This window comes from Zerene cesonia, chromosome 18, assembly GCF_012273895.1.
Source record: "Zerene cesonia ecotype Mississippi chromosome 18, Zerene_cesonia_1.1, whole genome shotgun sequence".
In the NCBI taxonomy this organism is placed as follows: Eukaryota; Metazoa; Arthropoda; class Insecta; order Lepidoptera; family Pieridae; genus Zerene; species Zerene cesonia.
The window spans coordinates 4,514,351-4,540,129 of NC_052119.1; the positions used below are offsets into that span (position 1 = coordinate 4,514,351).

At 34.9% G+C, this 25,779-nt stretch overlaps 1 protein-coding gene across 1 annotated transcript in view; it reads left to right on the top strand.

The window, feature by feature from the left end:
• Positions 1-3,904: 3,904 nt before the first annotated feature.
• LOC119834136 (proto-oncogene tyrosine-protein kinase ROS) overlaps positions 3,905-25,779 on the top strand; it is a 30,049-nt gene continuing 8,174 nt past the window's right edge. The window contains exons 1-24 of the mRNA XM_038358429.1: positions 3,905-4,267; positions 5,924-5,983; positions 15,986-16,045; positions 16,125-16,215; positions 16,309-16,529; positions 16,762-17,007; positions 17,139-17,286; positions 17,484-17,603; positions 17,695-18,028; positions 18,220-18,429; positions 18,648-19,049; positions 19,205-19,299; positions 19,381-19,519; positions 19,592-19,793; positions 20,032-20,221; positions 20,565-20,683; positions 21,030-21,225; positions 21,419-21,585; positions 21,861-22,048; positions 22,391-22,589; positions 23,241-23,510; positions 23,650-23,855; positions 24,023-24,855; positions 25,129-25,269. Coding sequence (XP_038214357.1) covers positions 4,115-4,267; positions 5,924-5,983; positions 15,986-16,045; positions 16,125-16,215; positions 16,309-16,529; positions 16,762-17,007; positions 17,139-17,286; positions 17,484-17,603; positions 17,695-18,028; positions 18,220-18,429; positions 18,648-19,049; positions 19,205-19,299; positions 19,381-19,519; positions 19,592-19,793; positions 20,032-20,221; positions 20,565-20,683; positions 21,030-21,225; positions 21,419-21,585; positions 21,861-22,048; positions 22,391-22,589; positions 23,241-23,510; positions 23,650-23,855; positions 24,023-24,855; positions 25,129-25,269 — 4,990 coding nt within the window. The 5' untranslated portion in view covers positions 3,905-4,114. The remainder of the gene's footprint in view (positions 4,268-5,923; positions 5,984-15,985; positions 16,046-16,124; positions 16,216-16,308; positions 16,530-16,761; positions 17,008-17,138; positions 17,287-17,483; positions 17,604-17,694; positions 18,029-18,219; positions 18,430-18,647; positions 19,050-19,204; positions 19,300-19,380; positions 19,520-19,591; positions 19,794-20,031; positions 20,222-20,564; positions 20,684-21,029; positions 21,226-21,418; positions 21,586-21,860; positions 22,049-22,390; positions 22,590-23,240; positions 23,511-23,649; positions 23,856-24,022; positions 24,856-25,128; positions 25,270-25,779) is intronic.

Sequence of the window (25,779 nt, forward strand, 5' to 3'; positions counted from 1 at the left end):
ACTATAATGGATATTGAATATAAGTTATTATTGTTTTGTTTTCGTTTGCTCCATTATTCTTCGAAATAGATAATTTATACATGAGGAATTTAATACAATAAATAAATAATAACAAGTGATAAACCATTTTTTTTTCTAGCGGTCTGTCCCAGTTTCGCTCGTAATACGAACAAATCCTATATCATTCAGTGAAGATCTTTTTAATGGTAAAAGAATTATGAAACCGGTCTTGTAGTTTTTGTGTGAAAACATTAGAAACATACAAACAAACACAAGCGATTCCTCGTTAAAATATAATTTAAGATTAAAGACAGTTTTTCCTCGTTTTACTGTACTTTTCACACGTATGATTTTTTGTTATGAACCACTTCGCCGAAGACAAGGGCTCTCAAACAATAAAATATGTATGAGACTGCCTTTTGGGAATTTTCAAAAACGGTCCACGAGAAATTGGTTTATATTATAATATAATACAAAAATGTATTCGGTATAGTGAAACATAGATGTCCTATTTTAAAGTTTGTTGAAAATGATGTGAATCAGTAGCTTTGCATAGGCCTCTAATTTTTTGGTTTATGAATTAATCCTTAAGGAATAACAACCGCGTTACAAGGACGGCAATTGCTTAATTTATTGAGTGACATATAGTTTTACTCGTCTCATATACGATTGATCTTATATAAATCTTTCATAGAATTTTTTTTAGCTATTTGTAATTGTCGATACCTCCGTCATGATTAAAGTGGTGGGAGCTGATGCATCCAAATATTCATTATTAATGCCACGTGAATTAGTAATAATAATATCGACTGCAGCCTGTATCAATCTGAATACATAATTATATTTTATTTAAAATGATCCTCTTGTGCCATCTTTTGTTATTTTACAAAAATTTCTTTATCTATATCCTGCCATCTATTGGTGATCTGTCTTACTATAATTATAACATTACCTCCGTTAATTATTTACACATACACAGTATAGATGGCGTTTTCCAATAAAAAAAACTAGATTACGATGTTATTATGTAGATGGCGCGGTGTCCAAAATTACCATGTGTGCTTAATATACTCAATAATATATAATAATAACTACTGGTATAAAAACTACGAAAAACAAACGTTTTTTATCATTTGATGCATTCATATCCCATCTGTAGTTTAATGATAATCCCTATTTAATATTACAAATGCGAAAGTAACTCTCGCTGGCTGTCTGTCTATCTGTTACTGAAATGAAAGGACTCAGGCTAATTTTTATCGTGAGAAAGGGCTGAATGGGTTAAAAGAGGGATGAACTATTGTAAAGAATCATCATCATCATTGTTTAGGATACAGGAAAAATATTTTATATTACAATATTTTGCCCGCGGCTTCGCACACCTTAAATTTGGAGTAGTTTAATAGATGTTATTATGCATATAAACCTTCCACTTGAATTACTCTATTTATTAAAAAAAACCCGCATCAAGATTGAGATTTGAGAACCGTTGCGTAGTTTTAAAGATTAAAGCATACATAGGGACATAGGGACGGAAAAAGCGACTTTGTTTTATACTATGTAGTGATAATATACTAGTTGCACGCCGCGGCTTGGCTCGGGTAGTCATTTATCGTAATTGAAATAATATGAAGTATACTACCTTTTATGTCGGATCGAAGTGCACATGGTGTGCAAATTCGATTAAAATCGGTTGAGTAGTTCTGGGGTCCATCGCGGACAAACAATTTAACACGTAATTTAAAGGTATACCGTATAACTGTATTCTGCTTTTTGTGTCACATATAAATAAAGCTTATTAATCTTGTCTAATAACTATCTCATTGCTATGGGAATTTCCTTTGAACAAGCGGGCGAAGATAGGGATTGGCAATTTTAGCCAAATCTATACATATAATAAAACAGTAAAGAAACGTGTGTACGTCGTATATATATTAAAAAAAATAATTTGAGGGGGTATAAAAGCAATGATAGAATACGAAAAAAAAGTGTGTCTGTTTGTCTCCGGAAATACTGGGCAGAATTGAATGATTTTTTTGTTGTTGTATAGATATTAAGTCTGAGCAATATAAAGGCTGTAATTTATTTTGGAAACTGGACCACCTGATGCAGAACCACAAAAGACCATCTAAACTATAAGGGATATCAAAACAGTTCCATAATAAAAATATTACACGTGAAGAGCGTGTTGTGCTGACAGTATAAATTTAAAGATCTAGAACCCCTGTTATGCGACTTCAAATGCCCAGCTGCACTATATCATGTACAGAATGACGTCTATTGTTACATATATATAAGTTGCTTAAAAATAAATGAGTTATATAATGCAAAATTTAACCGAAAAATAGGTAAAAGCCTCTGCTGCTGCACTAAGCCAAGGCCTGTAATACAGCACGCAGCGCCGAAACCCCACAGACCATTTTATAATTTACTGTCGATGTATAGTAATTGAGAGCTAGAGCAATTGGTATAGAAATCAAATATATTTGCTGTAATGCAAGGAAGAAAAGGATTAGATCTATACTATCTATATTTTAAATTTAATTTTATTGAAAGTTCTCGGTCAAAGTTCACGCGATAAACGCTGCCTAACGACTTGTTAAGAAACTAAGGGTGATGTATTTGAAGACTTTTGAAAATTCAATCTCTAGAGCTCGAAAACTTGTTTGATAGATAGCGTGATTTTTTTTTGTATTTGATAGAAAATGTTCTCATATTATGATCCTATTTTAGAATCTGGAGTGGTACCTACCCAGACGTTGGAGACATTTTTTGCAGAAATTTTTTTTTTTATGCATTTCACGAAGATATGCGTGGAACTGCTGCTGCTGAACTATTGGGTTATAAACAAAAGGAAGCTGTATTTATGATATCTTTTTATTTGTCCTAATCAACCCATATACCTAAATTATATGTTCTGAATAGGTGATATCGTTCATCTTAAAACTTTTACATTGATGAATTGCCAAAGACTTCATAACTAGGTTTTAAACTTTATGCGATTTATATTTTTCGGCTTCTAGTGAATAAAGAGTTCAAAATATTTGCAGAAGCGTCTTCATGAAGAGAGAAACAATGAAATCATCTTCAGAGTGGAATGCAGCTAGCGCGTAGGAAGATGTAGGTAGTTATATTAATTGGACGCGTCGTGTCTCTCTTGATACATTGCTATCGTTGCATGACCTTGATCCGCGTAAGGCATTATAAATTTTGATTTTACCAACGAGGTTAATAAAGTTAAAAGCATAAGAGATGTGTTATTTCGGAGTAATCGTTCGTTAATCTTTAAAAGGTGACGACCGTCGAAGCCGCATTTTATAGCTTGCAGATTTCTTACAATATGATGTTACATGTTAAGTTTCTTAGTTATTTGTAGGCGCCTTAAAAGTAATCTCCTCTTGTTTATATCTAGATACGTTACTTTACGGACTTTATGAATTTTCTATCCTTATCCAAGCGGAGACAAATCCAATAACCAGAACCATTTAAATCCGTTTAGCTTTAGCATTTATTAGAGTTATAAGTGACATAACTAGTACGACTTTTATTCTACATCTATAAAAGTGAGAGTAAAGAGCGATGTCTCAAATCTTTTAACCTATAAGCAAGCACAGTATACTTATTGTAAGATATGTGAATTTCTTGTCCATTGTGGTTGAAAATTAAGACCTTTAGTAGAGTTATTTATAAGTATGCAAATAATCTAAAAGATTTTCAATCATGATTTATAGGAAATAAAAAAATTGCATTGAAAAAATGTGATAATTGCCAATGTACAGGTGTAACATTATTGAATTGGGCAGGTAGCGTTATATCATAATTGCCGTAGCGCCCAATTAATCGTAGCCTCCGTAGCGGCAGCAAGCGACGGGCGGACGTTCAGTAATCAGTATGAATGTAGCTTTCGTTGCGCGCGCGCATACCACACTCGCACTTGCGTACATAACATTGACGCGCGCGCTTTCCCAATTCCGGCGGGTAAACTTAAGTTGTGATTTCTCGAATGCGTTCTAACGTTTGGATAATAAAGCGTGTGGATATGTAATGATACAAACAATAAGTATGTTTTGTGTGGTCGAGTGACTGTGCGCGAGAGTGTCGACGGTCGGGCACAATGAGTGCGCCGCAGAATTGGCACAAATGGCTAGTGTTGTCGCTGCTGGGATTGGCTTTGTCCGCTCGGACAATTGGTTGCGATTACAGTTCCATCACCGAGAAATTTGGAGCGGAAGCTGTGTCGCGATGCAACGAAAAATGTCCATTTCAGGTTTGTAAGAAATCGTCAAAAAATGTTACATTGAGATTACTACATTATATTTTTATTGGTTTAATTTTAATAAGTAAATGCCGATATTAAGCAACCCCCGAAAAGCAAAATTAAGTTTAGACGCAACATGGTAGTAAGTATATTGAAAATTTTATAGATGGTTTCTGCTGTCTATAGTTATAGACAGTTTTTGTAAACTTACTGTACTTATTATTGCGGTATTATGGTACTTGATCGAAATGTCGCAGTTTAATGTACCTACTATATGGTATTGTATGTAAGTTTAGTTAAAATTTCACGTACATATTTTTTTTTGTTGTCAAATAAAAATTTATTTAACTATTATAACTTGTTTAATTACAATAGTGTATGTTACTCAATGAAATTTAAATGTTAAGTACAGGCGTATTATTGGATCAACGAAGCTCGTTACATCTTACATTAAAATTTCATTGATTGTCAACAAATACAAAGCCGTTAAGAATTGAGATTAGTACGCGCCAGTTCAACGTTCAAGTAATTGCACACAATTAGCGAGCGGCTGTAATCAACAAAACCATGCTAAATATAGAGCAGCGTGTCTATTGTCCATACATCATTCTCGTTGCAGACATATGATTTCATATTTTTGCGCCTTTGGAAATGCAGACCCGTATTGAAGAAGTATCATTCATTATATTGTTGTCTAAATTTAAATAGGTATATTCGCAACAAGTTATCGATTGATGTGTGTTTGGATTCTTCTTTACGCCAAAATGCCTGCATAGTTTGATTGATATTCTGTACAAACAAGGCTTATCATCTGAGCTAAATATCATAAAAGTATTTTGAGCCCAGCTCCACATATCGTTAAAATTATTCTATCTTATTATCTACAGAGAATATGCTTGAGAATAATTTTTGATCGGCCCGCTTTTTGCTATATCGGAAATCCTTATGACAAGCATCAAGGTAACATTTAATGAAGGTTAAAAAGTAGAGACTCAAAATTGCTACCGCACATAGCTATCATATATCAAGATAGAGGCCAGTGAAGTGCAGGACAACCACTACAGTTCCGCTCACACGCTCGCTAAAAAGCCTTAAACCAGCTTATTGTGATACCTGGGTATACTACAGATTAATAAATATTTAATGGTTCCTAATAGTACCTACCCATAAGATCTATATCTCAATCTAACTACTTAATGATGATATTTACATAATTAAATTACATTGCAATCTTTGTAATTTGTGTTAAGTGTTTTTTATTAATTCGGATTTATTGAAGTACAACTTGACAATTCATCAACGTAATTTTCTACTTGCCTGTGATTCTTATGATTTTTATATGGAATAATTAGGTAAGACGTATAAATAATTAGCTATATATTCATGATTAACCATTTATTCGTACCATTTACTACCGTTTAAATTACCGTTTAAATTCAGGTAATACGCAAGAGATTGAGCAGGTAGAAAGGACCGAATCTCGATGTCACATCAGCACAGGCACGCTCCAGTGCGCGCGCGCAGTCACGCCGGAAACTATTAGCCTGGGCTCCGGTGGAAGTTGAACCTGATTATTTATTATAAAAAATAATCAACCTGTCGCGCTTTTTGTGCATCGCCCGTACAAATTTTATCTACTAACATTCTCTTTTATTTTTCCTACAGAATCGCACCGGCGAGACACATTTCGACGTGAACTGTGGGTCCGACTGCAGCGTTCAACAAGTACGTCTTTATTATTATTAAATATTCAATGTATAACTATAGCTATAAAAGTTAATGATTATGATTGTCACTTTTTACATAATTAAGAAACTTGTTTTAATACGTTTTCGATTCGGTCAATCATGAGATGAAATCAAAATATGTTTTCATTTGAATAAAGTTTATATTTACCTATTCCTATATAGGTACCAACCTATTACTATTTCGCACCCCTATCCTATTTGTATAGCAGCATAAAAGTTATGTAACATTCCATTAAAGCTGTAGCTATGAATCCAATCAGGTAGGTTTCCTATAACGTCAATTTTCATCAGTTGAACTATAATATATTGTAATTGTTAAATGTTTTTTATTCTGTACTGCAACATTTTACTATTATAACTATAGATAGGGAACCTTTTTGTCTTCAAAGTTGGTGGCATCGTAACTTTATTTACAACTACTTTAATTTATAATTCATTAGTATGTGTATTTCGCAATCAAGATTTTAACTCCATAGAATTAAGGTAAAGTTTCTATTGACTTCTCTCTTTTCCAACTATCCATCCTGGTAATTAATTAACTGTTTACATTAAAATAGCAATAAAGCCCGTATCGGTATAATTTGTGCGTGAAATATGTCACATAAATTGTTATGTACGTAAGAACTCGTCATAAAACTTTTTCCAGTGATAAGTTACTTTGTTTTTATTTTTATTGTTTTACATTATATCGGGTGTTGCCCAATGTAAATTTAACGACTAAACGGAAATTGTTTTGTTTATAACTCCACCTAAATTAAAATATTTATTCTGAAATTGAGTACTAAAATATGTTGGTTTAGGGCATTTATAAATAGACTTTCATTTCTTTACGTTTGCAAACTATGAGCAAGTATCCCAATATAGTTTTTTTAATTCTGTTCATGATAACTGTTATTGTTATAATATAGTAATCGATATTAATATATCAATAAATCTTATTAAAGTATTTTAAACTATGTTCGTCGATGATATGCAATGTAGAGCACACTCTAATCCGTCAGTCTCTATTGCCGATGTAAAATGGCGGTAACCATTATGTTGTTGAAATAAACGATGTTCACTTGTTTAGAGGATTATTATTAGACTCATGTTCACGTCAATACATCAAACATGTTTAAATTCTCAATAAATTCATTTTAATTACATCCTAAATTAAAATAAACGGAATATTTGGACTGCAAGTTTTTAACTTATACATATTTACCTATAAGTTGAATTTACTGGATTGTCCAATATTGTTTGTAGAACGCATATTACAATGAAGATAAAAAATATTTTGTCCCGAAAGGTGAGCAACAGTTGCCAGTTGCCATATGAAAATAATTACCTACATTTATAATTACGGATTGATAAGTGAATCGCATCATATTGACCCGACCTTTTTTGCGATATAAGACATTTAATGAATAGTAGTTCAAAAACATAGATAGTATTGAACATTAAGATAATATGTATTTATAAAGTGTTGTTTCTTTTTTAATAAATTTTAATTTCCTAGCAACGTATCCGTAGAAAGACATGGAGATCGCCACTCATACTGAATCTTAATGATACCGATTAAATAACATTTCCATTTGTGTGTATTTAGTAGTGATAAGTATTTATTTTGATAGAGTGAATTATCAAAAATGTATGTCTTTATATACATTCGGGAACGTTCTATGACTTACACATAGCAACACAATAGTAAGAGGACAATGTTCAGCAAGGATGTAAGTTAATAAAGAACCCGTTTGCAGGATGATACCGCGGTAACTAGAGCATGCCAGCTTTACACGTTATAAACGCATTATACCCACAACAAGTTTATATTGTTAAAATATTGTTTATATTTGACAAACAAGTGTGGTAGATAGTACAATCTGAATGAAAATGATATAACGTAAATTTGAATTCCAAAAACAGACGCGTTGATTGCCCTTACTTTTTTTAATTATACGTTTTCAGTATATTTTTATTTCATTAACTATGACTTTAACATCGAGTCAGATAAGCTATGCACCTATTTAAATTTTTGAATTTATTCTTGTTTGCGATCCATCACGCTCAAACGTTGCCCCAGACATAAAACATACATTTCCCGCCAAATTCTGACAGTTACGACTGGTTAATGTCAAAATTATCAGTTTGGGGTCAATTTACGCAGACCCATCGCAAAAACGCTTTAAGTGGTAGGTTGGGGCGCGCACCCTCGCTCGCTAGTATAAATGGACTCAATTGACTTGTCAGAATTTGTGTTTGTTTAAATTGTTATATTACATCTCGTTTGTCGGAAATATGAGTAACAACTTGAACGTATCGACACGATTTAAAAATATTTGAATTAGGTAAGAAGCATTTTTTTACGATGTAACAGGAAAATGGGATGGGGAAAATTAAATATTTGTAACGAATTGTATAAAATATATACCTAACTGTTTACTAATAATATAATTGTAACATAAAATATAATCAATCGAAATGTTTATAATTATCTAACAATAATATTTTTAAAACTCGGTTTATCACTTGTTAGTTTGCTAAAAGTTATCAAGTAGCACGGTGTAGTGTCAATACGCACATCACTGGGATGTTGGTAACATCTCTCAACAGAGGCAACGTGTGAAGGACTAACGGCATGGCAATGAATCCGTACAATTTTACCTGCCTTTCCTTTACTTGTATATTTGTAAACACGAGTTCCTGTTGATATATGAATACGGAGAAAGTTAAGATGAGGTGATGTATAACATGTATTTTTAAACATTACTCAAACTTATTAACTTTGAGACGGATGTACGTACTTATACATAAAAAATTGAGGTAATAATGTAAGGTATTATACGACACGTTGTGTGTGTGTGTGCAGTTATGTGCTTATATCAATAAAATACATTATAGTACAATAATGTTGATTCAATGGCAATGATCCTTCGATACAAGTACGAAATCTAAACGGTTCTCCGCGGCTTTTGCTAACATGTCAAAATTGTATGCGAGAAGAAACAACAGGACGGCTTGTATTTCTCCCTTTGAAACTATAATCGTCGATATCAATGTAAATTGCAATGAGTGGGTTGTTAACCCGTGGATCAGTGCAAAGTTCAGGAAGTTGGGTTATTAGATGGTCATCCACCATACGTCGGAGGTACGCTATGGTGCAGACGGGGGTCGCGTGAGAGTCGTCGCCGGATGGACGCAGGAAGGAAGCTACTAGTTGCCAGCTCCCCTCGGATCTATTTTAGAGTTAGTTTTCATCCCGGCAGTTTATTGAACAATCCCAGATAAAAAATCTGCAAGTATCGCGAGCAACGTTCGAGGTCGAAGATGTAATTTGAAATGAATGCGTCGATATGTTGAGTCAGAGGAAAAAGGGTCATTGGAGTTACTTCGAACGTTGTTATTCAATGGTAGCAATGTTAACAATGAGCTCTGGGTCGAGTTTAATGAAATGTAACTGATTTATCTATCCAGCTATGAACATCAATCACCACAATTTTGTTTTATCTTCGTTATAGCTCAAATTATATATCAAATATATAACTTGCCTAAGTTAAGAATTAAATCTGATACTTTTTCAACTCGTTTTCATTTTCATTTTTTTATTGTAATCATTTTATTTATCTTTTCACAATATGTTATAATGATTGTAATAGTAGGTATACTCAATTATATGGTACAATATTTGAATCCAGAATATCTTAATAGAAAAACGTCAGGGTTCTCACAGGAATAAAACTTTTTTTTTTTCAATGTAGAGGAATTCAACGGACCAATTTTACCGGTTCATTGCCTATGCGTTCGGAAATGACCATATCCCTATCGGAAGTTGAGTCAAAAGTATGATATACGTGTGAAACAGTAAATATCTTCATATAATATGTATACGCTATATTAATTTTTCATCTATTTATATGAGTATATTTCGTAATGATACTGACGCTAAAATATTATTTATTATTTTCCTATCATTTACCTTTTGCTCGTTGAAGTCTTTTAATTGATAAGCTATAAGTAATACGTTTACATTGTATTAATCCAAAAACAATTACATTAAGTTAATAACAGTTAATTGGCATGTAACATATAATATAAAAGATTACAATAAATAGCTATTGACAATGATATAATTTTTTAAATGCATTCATATGAGTGACATTAATTAAATTTGACCATAAGTCAAACGAATATAAAATTATAACGTAAACGTGGGAAATAGTTGTAATATTCAAGTGGGAATCGGAAATTTGAATAATTTATTCGTCAAGTCAGTAGAGCAAAACCATCAAAACAATGTTACAAATGCAACGGAATTGTAATGAGACCGGCCATTGGCTCTGCAGTGTTTTGTTATGAATATTCAAAACAAACTACCATATCATAAATACTTTATCATAAAATGCTGGGAACAATACCTGTTCACTCGAAATATATGCGTGATACCTTATTAATTCAATATTACGGTAGGCGCGTACCTAGCGTATATATTATACATATCAACGATAGGCTGAGAACATTTTGAATTAATGTAATATGGTAGTTGACGTGATTTGTACGTCATGTTTGCTTTATCTATTGTACTACTGGCTGCTTACTCTATTTCTGGTTAAGATGTCATTTGTAATTTAGAAATGCAAAAAATCATTTTTACGATTAGCATAAATCCAAGTGGATGCAAACCAAATCAAGCAAATGCGTTTAGCCGTAATATAAAACATAAATACAGCGTACTATAGATACATATATGTATACAGATTTAGTCATTTATGTGGATTTATGAGACTTTTCTTTTAGCGAAATCAATAAACATTGGCCTGCTATTAAATTGTTATAAGCATGTATTAAAACATTTTAATAATGAAAAGATGAGTTGACTTGAGAATCTGGAGTAGCTTTGTCTGAATAAATGTTATACTATTTTTAAATTCTTTATATTCAAAACACATAACTTGTGTGGCTATTATAATACTTAAAAAAATAAATGGATGTTTGATACTGCATGCAATACTGGAGTCTAAAAATTTAAGGAAGCAATTTATGAATATACCAAACTTTCATCTATCTGTAAGAACTTACCACTATTTGTATCTCTTGTAGTCTATTAATAAAGTTGACATAATAATTTCACATGAGAACTTTCATAAGAAAGGGTCTAATGGAGCGTTTATCGCGGCCCAGCAATTGGAATGGCTAATTGAGATATGCGTGTTCTTATAAACTTGTCTCGGCCCTTTCATTAACTCGTAATCATTCGTTAGCTTTGTTTATTCAAGCTTTAAGATTTTTCTCCACTATAACTAGAAAGGAGGAAATCCTGCTTAAAATCGAATTAACTAGAAATTAAATGGTTAGTTTAATAACTTCAGCGTAGGAATGTAGCATCAACTGCTTAATTTTATACAAGCAATAAAGAAAGGTCATTAGGTTCTTAAGAAAATACTTATTAGGTAAGTTTAAATTGCTCCAAGTTTAAATATTAAAAAGTACAGCGAAACGACTTTTATTCTTGATTCAAAATTTTTTATTGAAGCGACATGATGTACATAATGTTATGCTATTAATATGAATGAATAGACAGACGGCTTAATTCAAATTAAACGACTTGCTCTAATATTGCTATAGGCAATTTAGATTAGGGCTATATCTAGACAAAGATGAAGGCGTAGGCATTTCCTTGTTAAAATTAAAGTCTTAATAATGAGACGTGTTAATTAAAGCTTATAAGCAGGTGCATGAATGAATAAAAAGACGAATCTATTATTAGATTACATTATAAATAGCCTGGGTTCTTTAGTACAAACATACCTTCTGTTCGTATATTTGCAAAAGCATGGCACATAGTGCGACTTTATATATACTTAATACACAAATACAGTTTTACACAAAAACTTAAACGAAAAGCATAGAGATATACAGTTAAAATTAGCTAGTAGAGCATATGTGTAAATGTATTTAATTAATTAGAAAATAAATTTTGTACATGAAATGTAGGTACCGTTTTAGGATTTTTGTTAATTCACTATATCGTAGAAATAATCATATTCTAAACCAAAAACAATAATATAAAATATGATGTTATAACTTGTTACATTAATAAAGAACTGCATTCAGAAGCGTCGACCGCTAATTCCTATTTCCTCATTAGGTGAACCACTCTCATGCGCGTGGCCATTCAACGTTTCAAACCTCCCCCTCCACGGCCCAACCCTGTCCCCACCCCTTGCCCTTTAAACGTAACCGCGTTCATCCGTCGAGCGAAATTGTCGCAAGTGCACTTAAGCATGGAGTGTTTTGATTTATTGCCCATTTATTGGACTCTCAACGGCTACACTGACGAACAGAAATAGAATGATGCGTCGACGCCTTCAATGAGCCTATAATCATCGAGTTAAGTCCTTTTATACTCCTTCAATATAGCCATTTTATGGCAAGAGTGCGCTGTATTATAAACGACAAAATAGATAAGTCTATTTCTTAAAGTCAAAACATTTCTCATATCATTATTCTAAGTTTTATTCAATTTAACGATTATATTTAAATTTAATATCATATCAGCTGCTTTCGTCATTCAAGGGTATTTACGTTTTGCACTTGATTGATGTTCAAATTGATACAAATAAAAGAACATTCACATTGCCTTTTAGAGGCTAGCATAGTATCACACTAGAGTTAGAGTGCTCTCGAAAGCAAGAGTGGGGCGGGAAACATGACGGTGGGTCCCAATTTGTCCTTATATTATCCAATTGCCGGAGTCAAGCGGTTGGCGTGGGCTAGCGCGTGACCTGGACACATTTTACATTTAAATCTCTGTTTAATTCGCTCGATGGATCCTACATACACACGCTATAGAATAGACTTATGTGAGAGAATTAGAGACGTTTACGTAGGTTGTGAGCATTGCACTCAATTTAATATCAAAAAAGAGATACTAGTATATGTACACAACTTTAACCTCGATTGAAACAAAATTCTGTACGTTTCTTATCTTCTTTTGTTTTAACTAATAAAAGTTACAACAAGCTACATGCATATTACATTTAAGTTTTAACATATGCTTTAAATCTGAGCTGCCTATCATTTAATATGCGATCAACCGATTAGTAATAAAATTCCTGGTATTATTTATGGTTACACGCGTTTCATACAGAACGTACAGATGATAGACGCGTGTAATTAAATATATAATATGGGTTACAGTATCTTAAAGTTTATCACGGGTCAATAACGAATACAGTTAGAAAAACAGATTTATCGTTACTTATCCCCCCGGCGCCTATTTACAAATCGGTTTTGATAATAATGTATCAGCAACACTTCGCAACGTGGATATCACTGTTGCATGCCTAACTGATGTGTACTGTCACTTTACCTATTTAATTTTAATATTAATATGTAGATAGGATTAGATAAAACATACACATGTCATAGTCTCTGCTTGTAGGCATGGGAATATATGGGAGAAATCTGTAATGGGATTGGGAATGATTACATGAAGCTGAAGCTTGTTTGACCGCGCTAATGTCAAGAATACTGGATTGATTCCAAAAAATTTTTCACTATAGTGAAAGCGGCGTGTTATAGGTATGTATGTATTACGGGCGAAGCCGGGCGGACTTTTTGTTTTAACGGATATATCAAGTCTCTTATCGAGTTGACAGGATACAGTAACTGAAACCTCAATCATACCTTATGATTAAGCATACCAAAGCATGGTAGAGTGCTTTCACATCGCCCTGCATCCGGCGCGCTCCCAATTGGACTTCCGAGCTGGTTTCCGAAATCGTTCCAACAATTAACTACAACGACAATTTTAATGACTCTAAAGGGAGCAACTATTGTTTTGTTATTATTAGGGCACGAGACAGGATGCTGCTTAATTAGACGATAATGTACTTATATGTTTTATGGTCTTCACTAATCGTATGTTTAAAATTATTTCTTAAAATTGTTTGACTTTCTTCTTTATATCATTTTTTGAGCTAAGCTTGGGGTGGAGCCGTTAATTAAGAAAAGAAGAGATAAGTTTGTAATTAGGATTAAAATAAAATTCGGTAATTGAAAATGAATGTAATAATTTTTTACGTCCTTGAAAACGCGGGCTATTACAAATTGTGCTAAATTGGATTTGACATGTATGTTAATATTCCGTTATATGAATGGAGTTCTTCCGTTGGCATCAATAAATGTTTGGAGGGTTTGTTAGGCGTGGTGTTGTGACAAGCGGCATCAATGGCGGAAGGACCATGTTAGCTGTAAATTATCACTGACGGTTTTGGTATTTATTCTCTTTGTGCACAAATTTCTAAGATCCCCATTTTGAACACTTAATAATGTAATACCCAACTAATAACCTGTTATCCGCAAAAAATGTTTTCGAATTAGAATAATTTTCAATACACAATAATAATTTCCTATATTTATTGCTATTTTATAATATAATATACTTATATAATTATATTTACCCACTATGTATTTCTACTGTGAATTTCTCACTCTACATGGATAATACAGGAACTGTAGACAGAAATAACGTTAACAATGCTAGTTCATTAATAAAAAAGTTAGAAGTCGAACGCAGACTGTTAAAATTGTGTATAAATGGTACAACAATGTTCGCACACTAATTGCCGGCTCATCTCGCGTGGCTCGTGGTGATGAATCAGGTGCCCCAGATCACTGATGAATGTGCGTTCGAGGTCTCGACCCAGGGAATTGCGCCCGAAACAAAATGCACTGATAGTTGACAACTCATTTGTTAATTGGATCGCGTTATAATTGCTGCGTTGGAGTATTATGAATCCCGAGGATGGACATGGTGTTAACTTCAGTGTGTAATAAAATTGCAAGCTATATATTGGTATTGCGAAAATTACAAGGATATTAAAATAATTTGGAAATCGTCGGCTTTGATGCGTTTAACTACAAAGTAACTAATCTTGTTTGAAACATATTTCACATAAATTATTGAAGTACATTTGCGGTTTTACGCAATAGAATATGTTTATTATATGTATGTTTACGGTATGTTATGACATTATCAACAAATTATGCGATGACATAAGCTGATAACTTCATTAAAAGAATGGAGGACGCTCACTGTGATCCTAATAAAATTATGGATGTATACAATTAGACTCAACGTCATGGAGTACTTAATGAGATACCGCTGCGTTGATATTTATTTATGAATCCCTAATTTTTACACTATTTAAATATTATTGATACCAAACTCCATGTTTTCATTTCTTGAGAATATTCTTAAACAGAAGAGGGTGGTTCGTGTAATGTCAAGACACCTGCGTTAACTAAATCACCACCCGTAAAGGTCGTTTCTCAACCGTAAAAGTCCGTTACAAACGTGTATACGGCTTCTCACGAGCCTTAAATAGTTTATTTTTAGGATACGTTAAAAAATTGACAGGCAGTAGCAATGACATTCCACGTTCAACCACTCGAGTTTCGAGTACAACGTCTGTGAATGATTATACGTATAGCTATTCAAGAACATGTGCGCATATGGTGTAAACAAATGCGAAATCCATTCCTCTTCGTTTTTGAAACGAGTGTAAACAAAGCATTGACGACCTATATTTATAGTTACAAAACGCACTTATAATACAATCGGACAATAGGATTATATGACAAAATTTCTATTATAGTAACTATGGGTGGTTTAATTGTATTAGCGCCCGTACATTTTGTAGTTAAATTAATGTTAATTTTGTTACGGTAAACACGGCATGTCATTGTCTATCATGTCATCACTAATTGAAAAATGTATAATTTTGTTATGGTTAATTAAAAGTGTAAATATGTTAATGGTGATGTACCACATCACATCTCAATTCTATAAAACATCTTGACGTAACATATCTAATGTTATTAAATGGAGTTTACCCCTTTCACTAGCTGTTATACGCTTTTTAAACTTCGTCTATTTCAAACCAGTTATTTCACGCTTGATAGACCTTATTAGTAACAGTATCCTTTATAATTACAGTGCAGAATAGGATGCGGTCTTTGGTTGGAAGGATTAGAAATATCTTGCCAAACGGCTTGTGTGAGTATTTACTTTTTTGTGAGCTTATATTATTATAATTTTCTTTGGAATATTTATTTACAAACTGATTATTTAACAGAATGTCACTTCGGAGATGGCGCTTTCCAGGGAGCTATATTGTGTTATGGGATGCAATGAAGCTCTCAATACGTATTTTCAAATGATACGAGGTGTGTACCAAATACAATATTTAACTGATTTTTAAGAAAAATATTATGTACTACATTTTATCATCAATTAACCATTCTATATGTATTCCACAGATCTTATAGGCACGCCTCCTGCACCAGCTCTAGTTGCCGATAGTTTAACAGCGACATCTCTCTCTCTTGTTTGGGAGGCACCAAATCTTGGCAACCTGAGCTACCTTGTACAATGGCGATACGAAGAGCTTCCTGGCAGTTGGCAATACTATTCTAATTCCAGTCGTTCCGATAAGTCCATTATAAATGTTGAGAATTTACGACCTTATACGAAATATCGGGTAAATATTTTTTCTTCAACTTTTACTTTCGTATACTTTTATTCCATAAATATTAAATTGCTACAGATAAAATAAGAAATTTATCAATTGAAATAATGGATTGATAGAACTTCTTAAAATATAATTCACACGTTTAATATGTATAACAATTACTTACCACTAGATTAGTTTTATCATTATCTACACAAAAAACACGCCGAAAGTGTTTACAGTTCAATTTCATTTATTTCAGTTTCGAGTCGCAATTTTCCTATCGGGTCGCAGTAGTGCCGGCGAGCCAGTATACTCATCGCCCTCTGTAGTCATATCGACTCTAGAGAGTGGTAAACCCAGCTCTGCGCCCACTGCACTTAGAGCCGCGGCTCCGGATCCGAGCCGGGTTGCAATATCCTGGGAGCCGGGACCTTTTCCTAATGGACCTTTGATATCCTATGTACTGAGGCTCGCCGATACTCAGCCGAATACGGACGTATTAGAGGTTCGGTTTTGCGATTATTTCATTAGACTTAGAGCCAAACATTTAATTTAACAATCCACTATATAATAATAATATTTTTATTTCCAGATATTCATCCATATTTGTCTTAGTATACATTAATCTTTTTACAGGACATGCCGGCATCAAACAAAACGCTGTTTTACATGTTTCAAAATTTAGCCCCCGCGCGGGAGTATGAAGTATCTGTAGCGATGCGAAATGCAGTGGGTGAAGGACCTAGGGCCTATGTCCGAATATCAACCCCACCTCTACCTACATGTAAGTACTACCTAAATACAAAGGCTGCATTTCGAAAAAATAAAAATAAAAAATATGTATTTTTAAGTTGTTTCCTATCACAACACAGATCATTAATATACTGGAAATAACATTCGATGAGCTTATATTTAGCCTATACTTATTACGTAGTCAATCAAATACCTTTTGTTATAAATATTATTTTTTCATATTTTAAGCCATACCCACTCAACAACCGGTTCTCATTTTGGGAGGAGAGCATAATATACTGGCAGCTTCTGCAAATGACATGCTATCTGACCCTATAGAACTATATAGCACGGATCATAATATAACAGGTAACGATTTGTAATGTATTAGCTTACACTATCTTGAAATAACAAGAGGTTTTCTTATTGTTTATTGTCTTTTTTTTTGTTTTTGTTCTAGGCGTGGGTGTTGATATCTCAAGCAATTCTCTGTTCATATCTGTGTCTAACGGGTATGTTTATAGAAGTTCTCTATCGAAAAAGAATGTACCAGAAGCAATTTTGACACCAGATACCATATCGTACAAACCTCTTGATCTGTCTGTAGACTGGTTGAATAAACATTTGTATATACTTGGTGAAGTTTACCACAAAAACGAAGGAAGTTTGAATAACGCGAGTATGTACCCAAGTTGGGAAATATCGCGTTGTGATTTCGATGGAAAAAATAAAATGTTTACATTGGCTGGATTCCATTCGCGCCCTATTCATTTTGAAGTAGACGCTTACAATGGGTAAGAAAAAACATATCATATTCATCCTTATAATGGTATTTAATAAAGAGTTCAATATTTTTTACTCATTATCTATTTGCTGCATAAACCATAACTTTATTATCAATTACCTACAGTCAACATGTCAAGTCACATTAAGAAAAAATGTATTGTAGGTTTTTGATTTGACTGATATTAATAACTCTTTACAGATATCTGTTTTGGGCGCTCCGTGGTATAGAGCGGGGTGGTCTATATCGAATCGATTTAGCAAATATCTTAAACGGAGTACGGTACGAAGCTTCGCCAGAACTCATAGTGCGAGATGCTCATCTAGGAGCTTTTACCGTAGACCACGCTGATTTTAGATTACTGGTTGCTCATTTGCGTCGAAATACAGTGCTGGCAGTTTCTTTAGATGGGTTTGTATTACAGCTAATTTATAACAGAAAATATATCACACATCCGCAATAATGTTTCATTTGTAAAGATGCAATATGTGTGGTAATTCATAGAAAATTCTTAGAAAATACTCACGAATACATGATATAATTTTTCTATTAAGATAAAACACGTGTAACAATTTAATCAGATACGCAATAACGTGACGGCTAAATAATTGAGTAAATTTTTATTTTAGGCGCGAAGTAACCGACTTTCGTAGCAACACACAAACACCAATGTTTTTCTCGCCGCGGTCAATCGCGTACGCCAACGGGTTATTCTACTGGACGAACGGCAAAGAAATGCTCACCGAAGAGTATCACGCGAAAAGCGACAGTTACTTCCACAACGAGTATCCCGTAGCGTACAACACCAAGAACATCGCGACGAGACAAGTGCTAGTTGCTTTACGGAGTTGTCAACCCATACCAGTGCCGGTCAATCCACCGTTGGGTGTTCAGAGTGTGATGGGAATCAGTCGCGCGAAGGTGTCCTGGTCTCCGCCACATTTGCTGGGCCACCAGGGGAGTGGCGCGTGGCAGCAGTGGACCTTCCACTTGCAGTTGACGCATGTGGGCACGGGGGAAACTATTGATATGTACGTTATTTGAAATTATGTTAAGCCGCTTTTTTCGTAATAACTCTTATATGTTAGATGATTTAATAGATTGTAATTGAAGTTGAACCAGAATGCAATAAAAATATGTAAAAAAAATGAATTATAGGCTACAGTATATTTATAAATTATTTCAGAAAAAACATTAAGGAATCTACGCGTATCGTTGAAAATATCGAACAGGACACGGAATATGTGGTCAGAGTTGCAGCAGTGACACAATCTGGTTCAGGTAAGGATCTTAATTATTGTCAATAATCTAAAATTTAAACACATGAATTTTCTGATATCAACGGAATATGTTGTGTTTCAGGTCCGTGGTCTTCAGAATTTGTGGGAAAGACTTTGAAATCTACACCGACTACTTTACAAAGCACTTTATTGTGGTCAGGTCCTGATGGACTTTTGCAGACAGATTTAACCGGAGATAATTTACAAACTTTAATTCATCGGTATGTTAAATATGTATGATAGTTACATCGATCGAAATTGGTGCCCTTTTTTTATTTGTTTTTTTTCCACAGACGAGATCTCGAAAATCTAAAGATTATTGATATATCTTGGTATCGGGATAAACTTTATCTGGTTACAAATGCTTCCACTGTGATGTGGTATAACACGACGACACGCAAAAGAGACTTTATGCCCAATATGGAGAACGTTGGCAGTTTGGCTGTGGACTGGGTTGGCAAAAAGATTTATTGGTCTAATCCTAAACAGCAGTTGGTAAGTGAAAAAAATAAAATATTAAGAGAGCTGTATTTAATACGAGTTGAGAGTTAGAGTTAATATGCTAAAATCCAATGTATTCTGAAAAGCAGCTAAGCCTACATGCACAAGCATACATGTACACAAGCAATACAGCCGTGAGAATATATATCATTACCGTTGAATTGTTTTATTAAAAAAAAAAATATAAGTGTTTCCGATAGATATGATAATTTATGTAAGATTTTTTTTAAAGATAACACGTGGTAATTTCGACGGGAGTAACAGGGAGCCAGTGCCCATAGTTACTGTTGCGAAAGAGCTTACAATAGATTCCCTGGGAGCGTACATATACTGGAACACAGGACACGCGGTCGAGGCTGCTAGGCTTAATGGCGAAAATAAACTGATTTACTATCCAGCACAACTATTTAGCGGAAAGCAAGGTTTGTAAAAATTTACAATTTTTACTTTAAATTGTTGATGATGACAATTTATTTAGTGTAATTTACAAAAAAATTGTTGTTGAAAGAGTAAAATTATAAAATTATATCATATCTCGTGTTAGAATTCACTATGAACAGAATCTATACTAATATTATAAAGATGAAAAGTTTGTTTGCTTGTTTGTTTGAATGCACTAATCTCAGGAACTAGTGGTCCGATTTGAAAAATTCTTGTTTAATAACCCATTTATTGAGGAATGCTATAGGCTATATATGTATCACGGGCGAAGCCGGGGCGGACCGCTAATTATAAGTAATATAAAAAAATATTGTGTCTTTTTAGTGATGGGTCTCACGGCAGATTTAGAAAATAAATGGCTCTACTGGCTTGTGAGGAGTTATGATGGTTCTGAACTGCATAGAGCGTTGACAGCTGATAGAATTGCTCCCGGAGTCAGCGAGGTAAGCTCTCATGGACTATTCGACCACAGTCATAACACACAACAGCAACCCAAATATACATATATGTATTTTTTTCTCGTTAAATTGTGGTGTCTTGCTTATGCTTTTCTTATTTTCATCTTTATGATGTTCAGTGTTGTTGACTTTTTTGTAAGTTGTTGTGTATGTTCTTGCGTGTGAATAAATGTTTATCTATGTTTATATCTATGTCTATGTCCAGTAAAAGAACTCAGATAGAGGATCTGAAACAATGTCTTAGTGGTATTTTTTAAGTTCTAACCAGTATATTATTTGAAGAGAATCCCTAGCATTGTTTGACACGAACTTCATCTGATTCACTCCTCAGATATCCGGAACGCTAGTTAGCCGTCTATCCGGCACGGCGACACTGGGCCCGCTGTGCTACTTCAGCGGGCGCCTGGTGTGGGTGCAGGATGCATCCCGGGCCGTCGTGTCCGACCTCGCGGGGAAGTATACCGCTGAGCTCATACCCAGGGTACACGTCATTGCTGTACGGGATCCGACACTGCATCATGGGAGTGGTGAGTGGTCGATATTGCTAGTGCGTGCGTTCCACAAGTTTTCAGTGGAAGGCAAGGGCAATATTGTGAACCATAAATCGTTATAAATAAATAGATAAAAATACTCCTAACTGATTTTTCTACTAATCTCAATACAAAAAAAGCTTTTAATTTAAAAAGAAAATATGCTGATTTCTATTTGTGTTATTTGCAGAATCAATCATTGCGATACCAGAGACGATAAATTCATCGTCAATCGCCGTGGAAGGGGAATGGGATAAATTCAACGTGACTTGGGCTCCAGCCACGAGGGTTAACGTGAACAATAGCCGCGTTTACTATGACGTCAGCTTGCAGTTCCCGGGACAGTTCAAAATTGAGGTAAACATTTAATGTTTTATAATGCATTATTAGGACCAAGTGAAAAAGTGATGATGTAAATCTGATTTCGCTGAAAGTGTAAAATATATAACAAAGTGCAAATGAGCGGTGGTGACCAGTCTAAGTTTGTACGTAATTGATACGCTCGTAAATCTCGTAAAAATATTTTTTTTTTTAACTTTAATTTTTCCTAATAAAACGATTTGTAGTCCTTACGAATCCTTACTTTTTTAATGGTACCTACTTTTTATCTTTAAAAATGTATGTATATTCAGAAAACAGTAGAGGAGCCGTGGGTGGGCGTACGGTCGCGGCGCATCGAGCCGTACAGCGCGGTGGAGGTGTCGGTGCGCGCGCACACGCAGTGGGGCGGCGGCGCGGCGGGGCGCGCGCGGGCCCGCTCGCCGCAGGCGCCGCCCGCCGCGCCCACCGCGCCCAGGCTCTACGTGCAGCCCGCTAGCAGGTGCGTGCCGCGCTCTCATACGTAATACGTACGGTTATAGGCGCACCGTGGGTGGAGTGAAGTACATACGTAGAGGTTCACACGTTATTTCTGTAGGGCATCATTGCACTTTATCGCAATGCCAATAACACAAATAGACTGAAATGACAAGTAATAAAACGAATATTACGCCTTCAAGAGTTTCATCCTAACTTTCCAGGGAATAGAAATTACAACAGTCTTAATTTCACACTACAAGTGATAGTGTGAGATTTTATATATTTCAAACTGGATGGCGCTATAGCCAATAATAAATTTACTATTTGTTAAACGTGATTTGTAAGAACGAGCAACATTCGGCAGCGGCGGCTCGAACCGCGCCACGTTCCGGTGGCACGCGCCGCAGCGCAGCAACGGCGTGCTGGTGGGCTACGAGGCGCAGTGCTGGGCGGCGGGCCGGCGGGGCGCGCGCCCGGCCGCGTGCGCGCCCGCGCGCCTGCCGCCCGCGCGCACGCAGCTCGTGCTCACCGACCTCGCGCCCGCCGCCACTTACTTCTTTCAGGTCCTTTTTCATTCATGACTAGCGCGCCGCCCGTGTTACATATGTATCCTTCCTCAATAAATGGGCTATCTAAATCAGTTTTAGAATTTTTCAAAATGGACCAGTAGTTCCTGAGATTAACGCGTTCAAACAAATAAACAAACAGACTCTTCAGCTTTATAATATTAGTATAGATTAGTGTAGACGATAATATGGGGAAGGAACTGATATCTTTAATACAGGTTACTCCGTAACCTAGCAAAGACACCGGACTTGAATCGTTTAATTGATCTTAAAGTACTTAGCTTTATAACCTTATGGTTAGGTAGAGTGTTCGATTTAATAAAAAACAATCTAATTTACATTCGGGTGAACCGGGAAAGGGTCGGTAGTGGCTGTTTTTGATATTATGGCTTATGTCTAAACTGACGAAGAGTTAGGTTATTTACTTTTTGGTAATTTGTTGTAATTCGATGTTTTTAATCTTTTTATTAAATACATATGTATTATTTTATTATTTATATACTGTATAATAAACGGTAACATAAATCTGACCTATTTTTTGCATAGATATATTTTTTAGGGCTTTAACGTAAGTTTAATTAATATATTAAATTGACAAGTAAAATCCAAACGTAATAAACATAATTTTTGTGTTTCTTGTATCGACAGGTCCGTGCCTATAATGACGCTGGATATGGACAGTATTCTGAAATTGTGTCGGCGTCATCAGATGAAATTAATCCCATTCCAAAAGTTATGATATCATCACAAGAATCAATCAAAATTGTCGACTTGGACTCGAGTGAAAGTGAAATTATACCTAAAAGTACTGGAGTGCCTATCGATTTCGCTATAGACATTGAGGAAAATATTGCTTATTGGGTTAATAATCTTGAAGAAATCTTCTCTGCTAGAATCAACGGCAGCGGACATTACAAAGTAAGCAAAATATAATATCATTTTCTTCTTCTTAGATCTAAAAATTTTTAAACTTAAGACAGGTCATGATAACAAATGATCTACTCTAACATTTCCATAAATCTAATGACTTAAACTAAAAATGAATTAAACATTCCAGCTAACATCAACGAACGGTAAAGCAAAAAGCATGTGCGTGGATTGGGTCAGTCGGTCCATATACTGGACGCAAGAGGAAAATCCATCGCTTGAAACTCACATTTTGTATCGAGCCGACCTGGGTCTTCCCAACACTCGGCCGCGTATATATAGGGTGCTGAAGAGAGAACGAGCCATGTATAGTTTGCAGATTATACCGTTAATGCGGTAAGTTCCAATTTATTACTTCGAGATTTCAAAATGGCATATAAATGCAAATCCAATTTTAGTCCGAAGTTAGATGGAAGTAGTCTTGCCTTAATAAACATAACTAATTTTACTGTTTTTTATGACATTATAACTGTTTTACTATATTATGTTGTTTTCATACACAGGTCTCTGTACTGGTACGAAGAAAGTAATCACACTGGATTCGGAACTCTTATGACATCAAAGGTAGACGGTTCTGATGTTAGAAAATTCTTCAACAATTCAGAGTATAGCGATTCAGACTCTGATTTCAGAGAGGAATGTAGTTGTCCCGAAAGCCCTCAAGTAGCAAAAACCTTTGTGATTGATTTAACAAGTCACATTGAAATCTATTGGATCGATCCTTGGTCGTATAGAATTATTGCATCAGATATTAAAGGGTGTAATTGTAGAGTAGTCGTGGACGCCACCGAGAAAAAGAAATACGGTTTCGTGCCTATGTCCATAACAGTTGACAGTAAATACGTCTACTGGTACAATTCTTCGGACAGATCCATATTTTACACAAACAAAATGAAGAAGAACAAGATTGAACAGGTCAAATCATCATTTGGCTATAAAATAATGACCCTAGATGCAGCGAACCAACCGTACCCCCCGAGGCAATGTTTATTTCCGAATGCACAAAACCCTATTGCGAAAGTGCTATCGACCTCAGCGAACAGCATAACAATACAGTTGCCAACCATAACAAAGCCGAGCAGATGCAGCGAACTGGAATATGAAATGACATCCAGTGAATACACAATAATGTACCGCTTATATTCGAATGACACGACTCCGTGTGATAAGGAAACGTGTTTGCGTATAACTACAACGGATTCAGATATTGAGGTCACCGGTTTAAAGCCATTCACAAATTACACAGCTCAAATAGAAGTGACCAATTACTACGCGAGGTTACATGAGATGAAGCCACTCGTAGGTTCCATGCTACTCATGCAGACTGCTGCAGAAGGTTCGTATGTTTAACCTTTTCTCTATTTAACATTTGTATATTATTAGTTCAGCTGTTTCATCCGATTCGTTTATTTATTTCAACACAGTCGATTATTTAAATTGCTCGCCATCCCAAATTTGCATCTTAAATGCAGTTATTAAATAGTTCTTATACTTGCAATAAGGTCAAAACCGTTTTATACCGTTCTAATCTCTGGTAAATGGAATATAAAATATTGAATAGATCTGTGTTAAATGAGAATTTATAGTTGAATATGTATTTTTTTTTTAGCGCCTACAGCACCTAAAAACGTGACCGGAACAGTTTTAAGTCCGGTGTTGGCTCGCGTAGAGTGGACCCCAGAGCCCGGCTTGTGGTACGAACTGCACTGGAGAACTGATGATTCACCGTTTTTACCGAACCGCTTGAAAGGTATAATTTTTTTTTTTTTTTGTAATACATTTGTATTATTATGTTTTTAATTTGTCTCTACCTGTAATATGTTGTGTATGGCTAATGTTCATTATTGGTTTTGAAAGTTGTTACCTCTCGTGAGTTAGCTAAATTGTGTGATTTCGGCCGCATATCTTCAGATCCTTGTGTGTCAATGAATATATACTTTGAATCAAATATAAAAAGGAGTCTCGATATGTATAAAAGTACGCCATTATACATTATGATATACTAGACGCTCGTCCCGGGTCCGCCCGGATATCTAGATTCCTGTTTTATCTTAAGGCAGCCTTTAATCGGGATAAAAAGTATCCTATCACCCAAGTCAGCTCACACTCTGTCTGTATACCACATTTCATCAAAATCCGTTCACTAGTTTCAACGTGATAGACGGACAAACATCCAAACAAACAAACTTTCTCATTTATATGTATTAGTGTTATGTAATGGTCATATAAAAAAGCGTCCCGCAACCCGCAACCCGCGTCC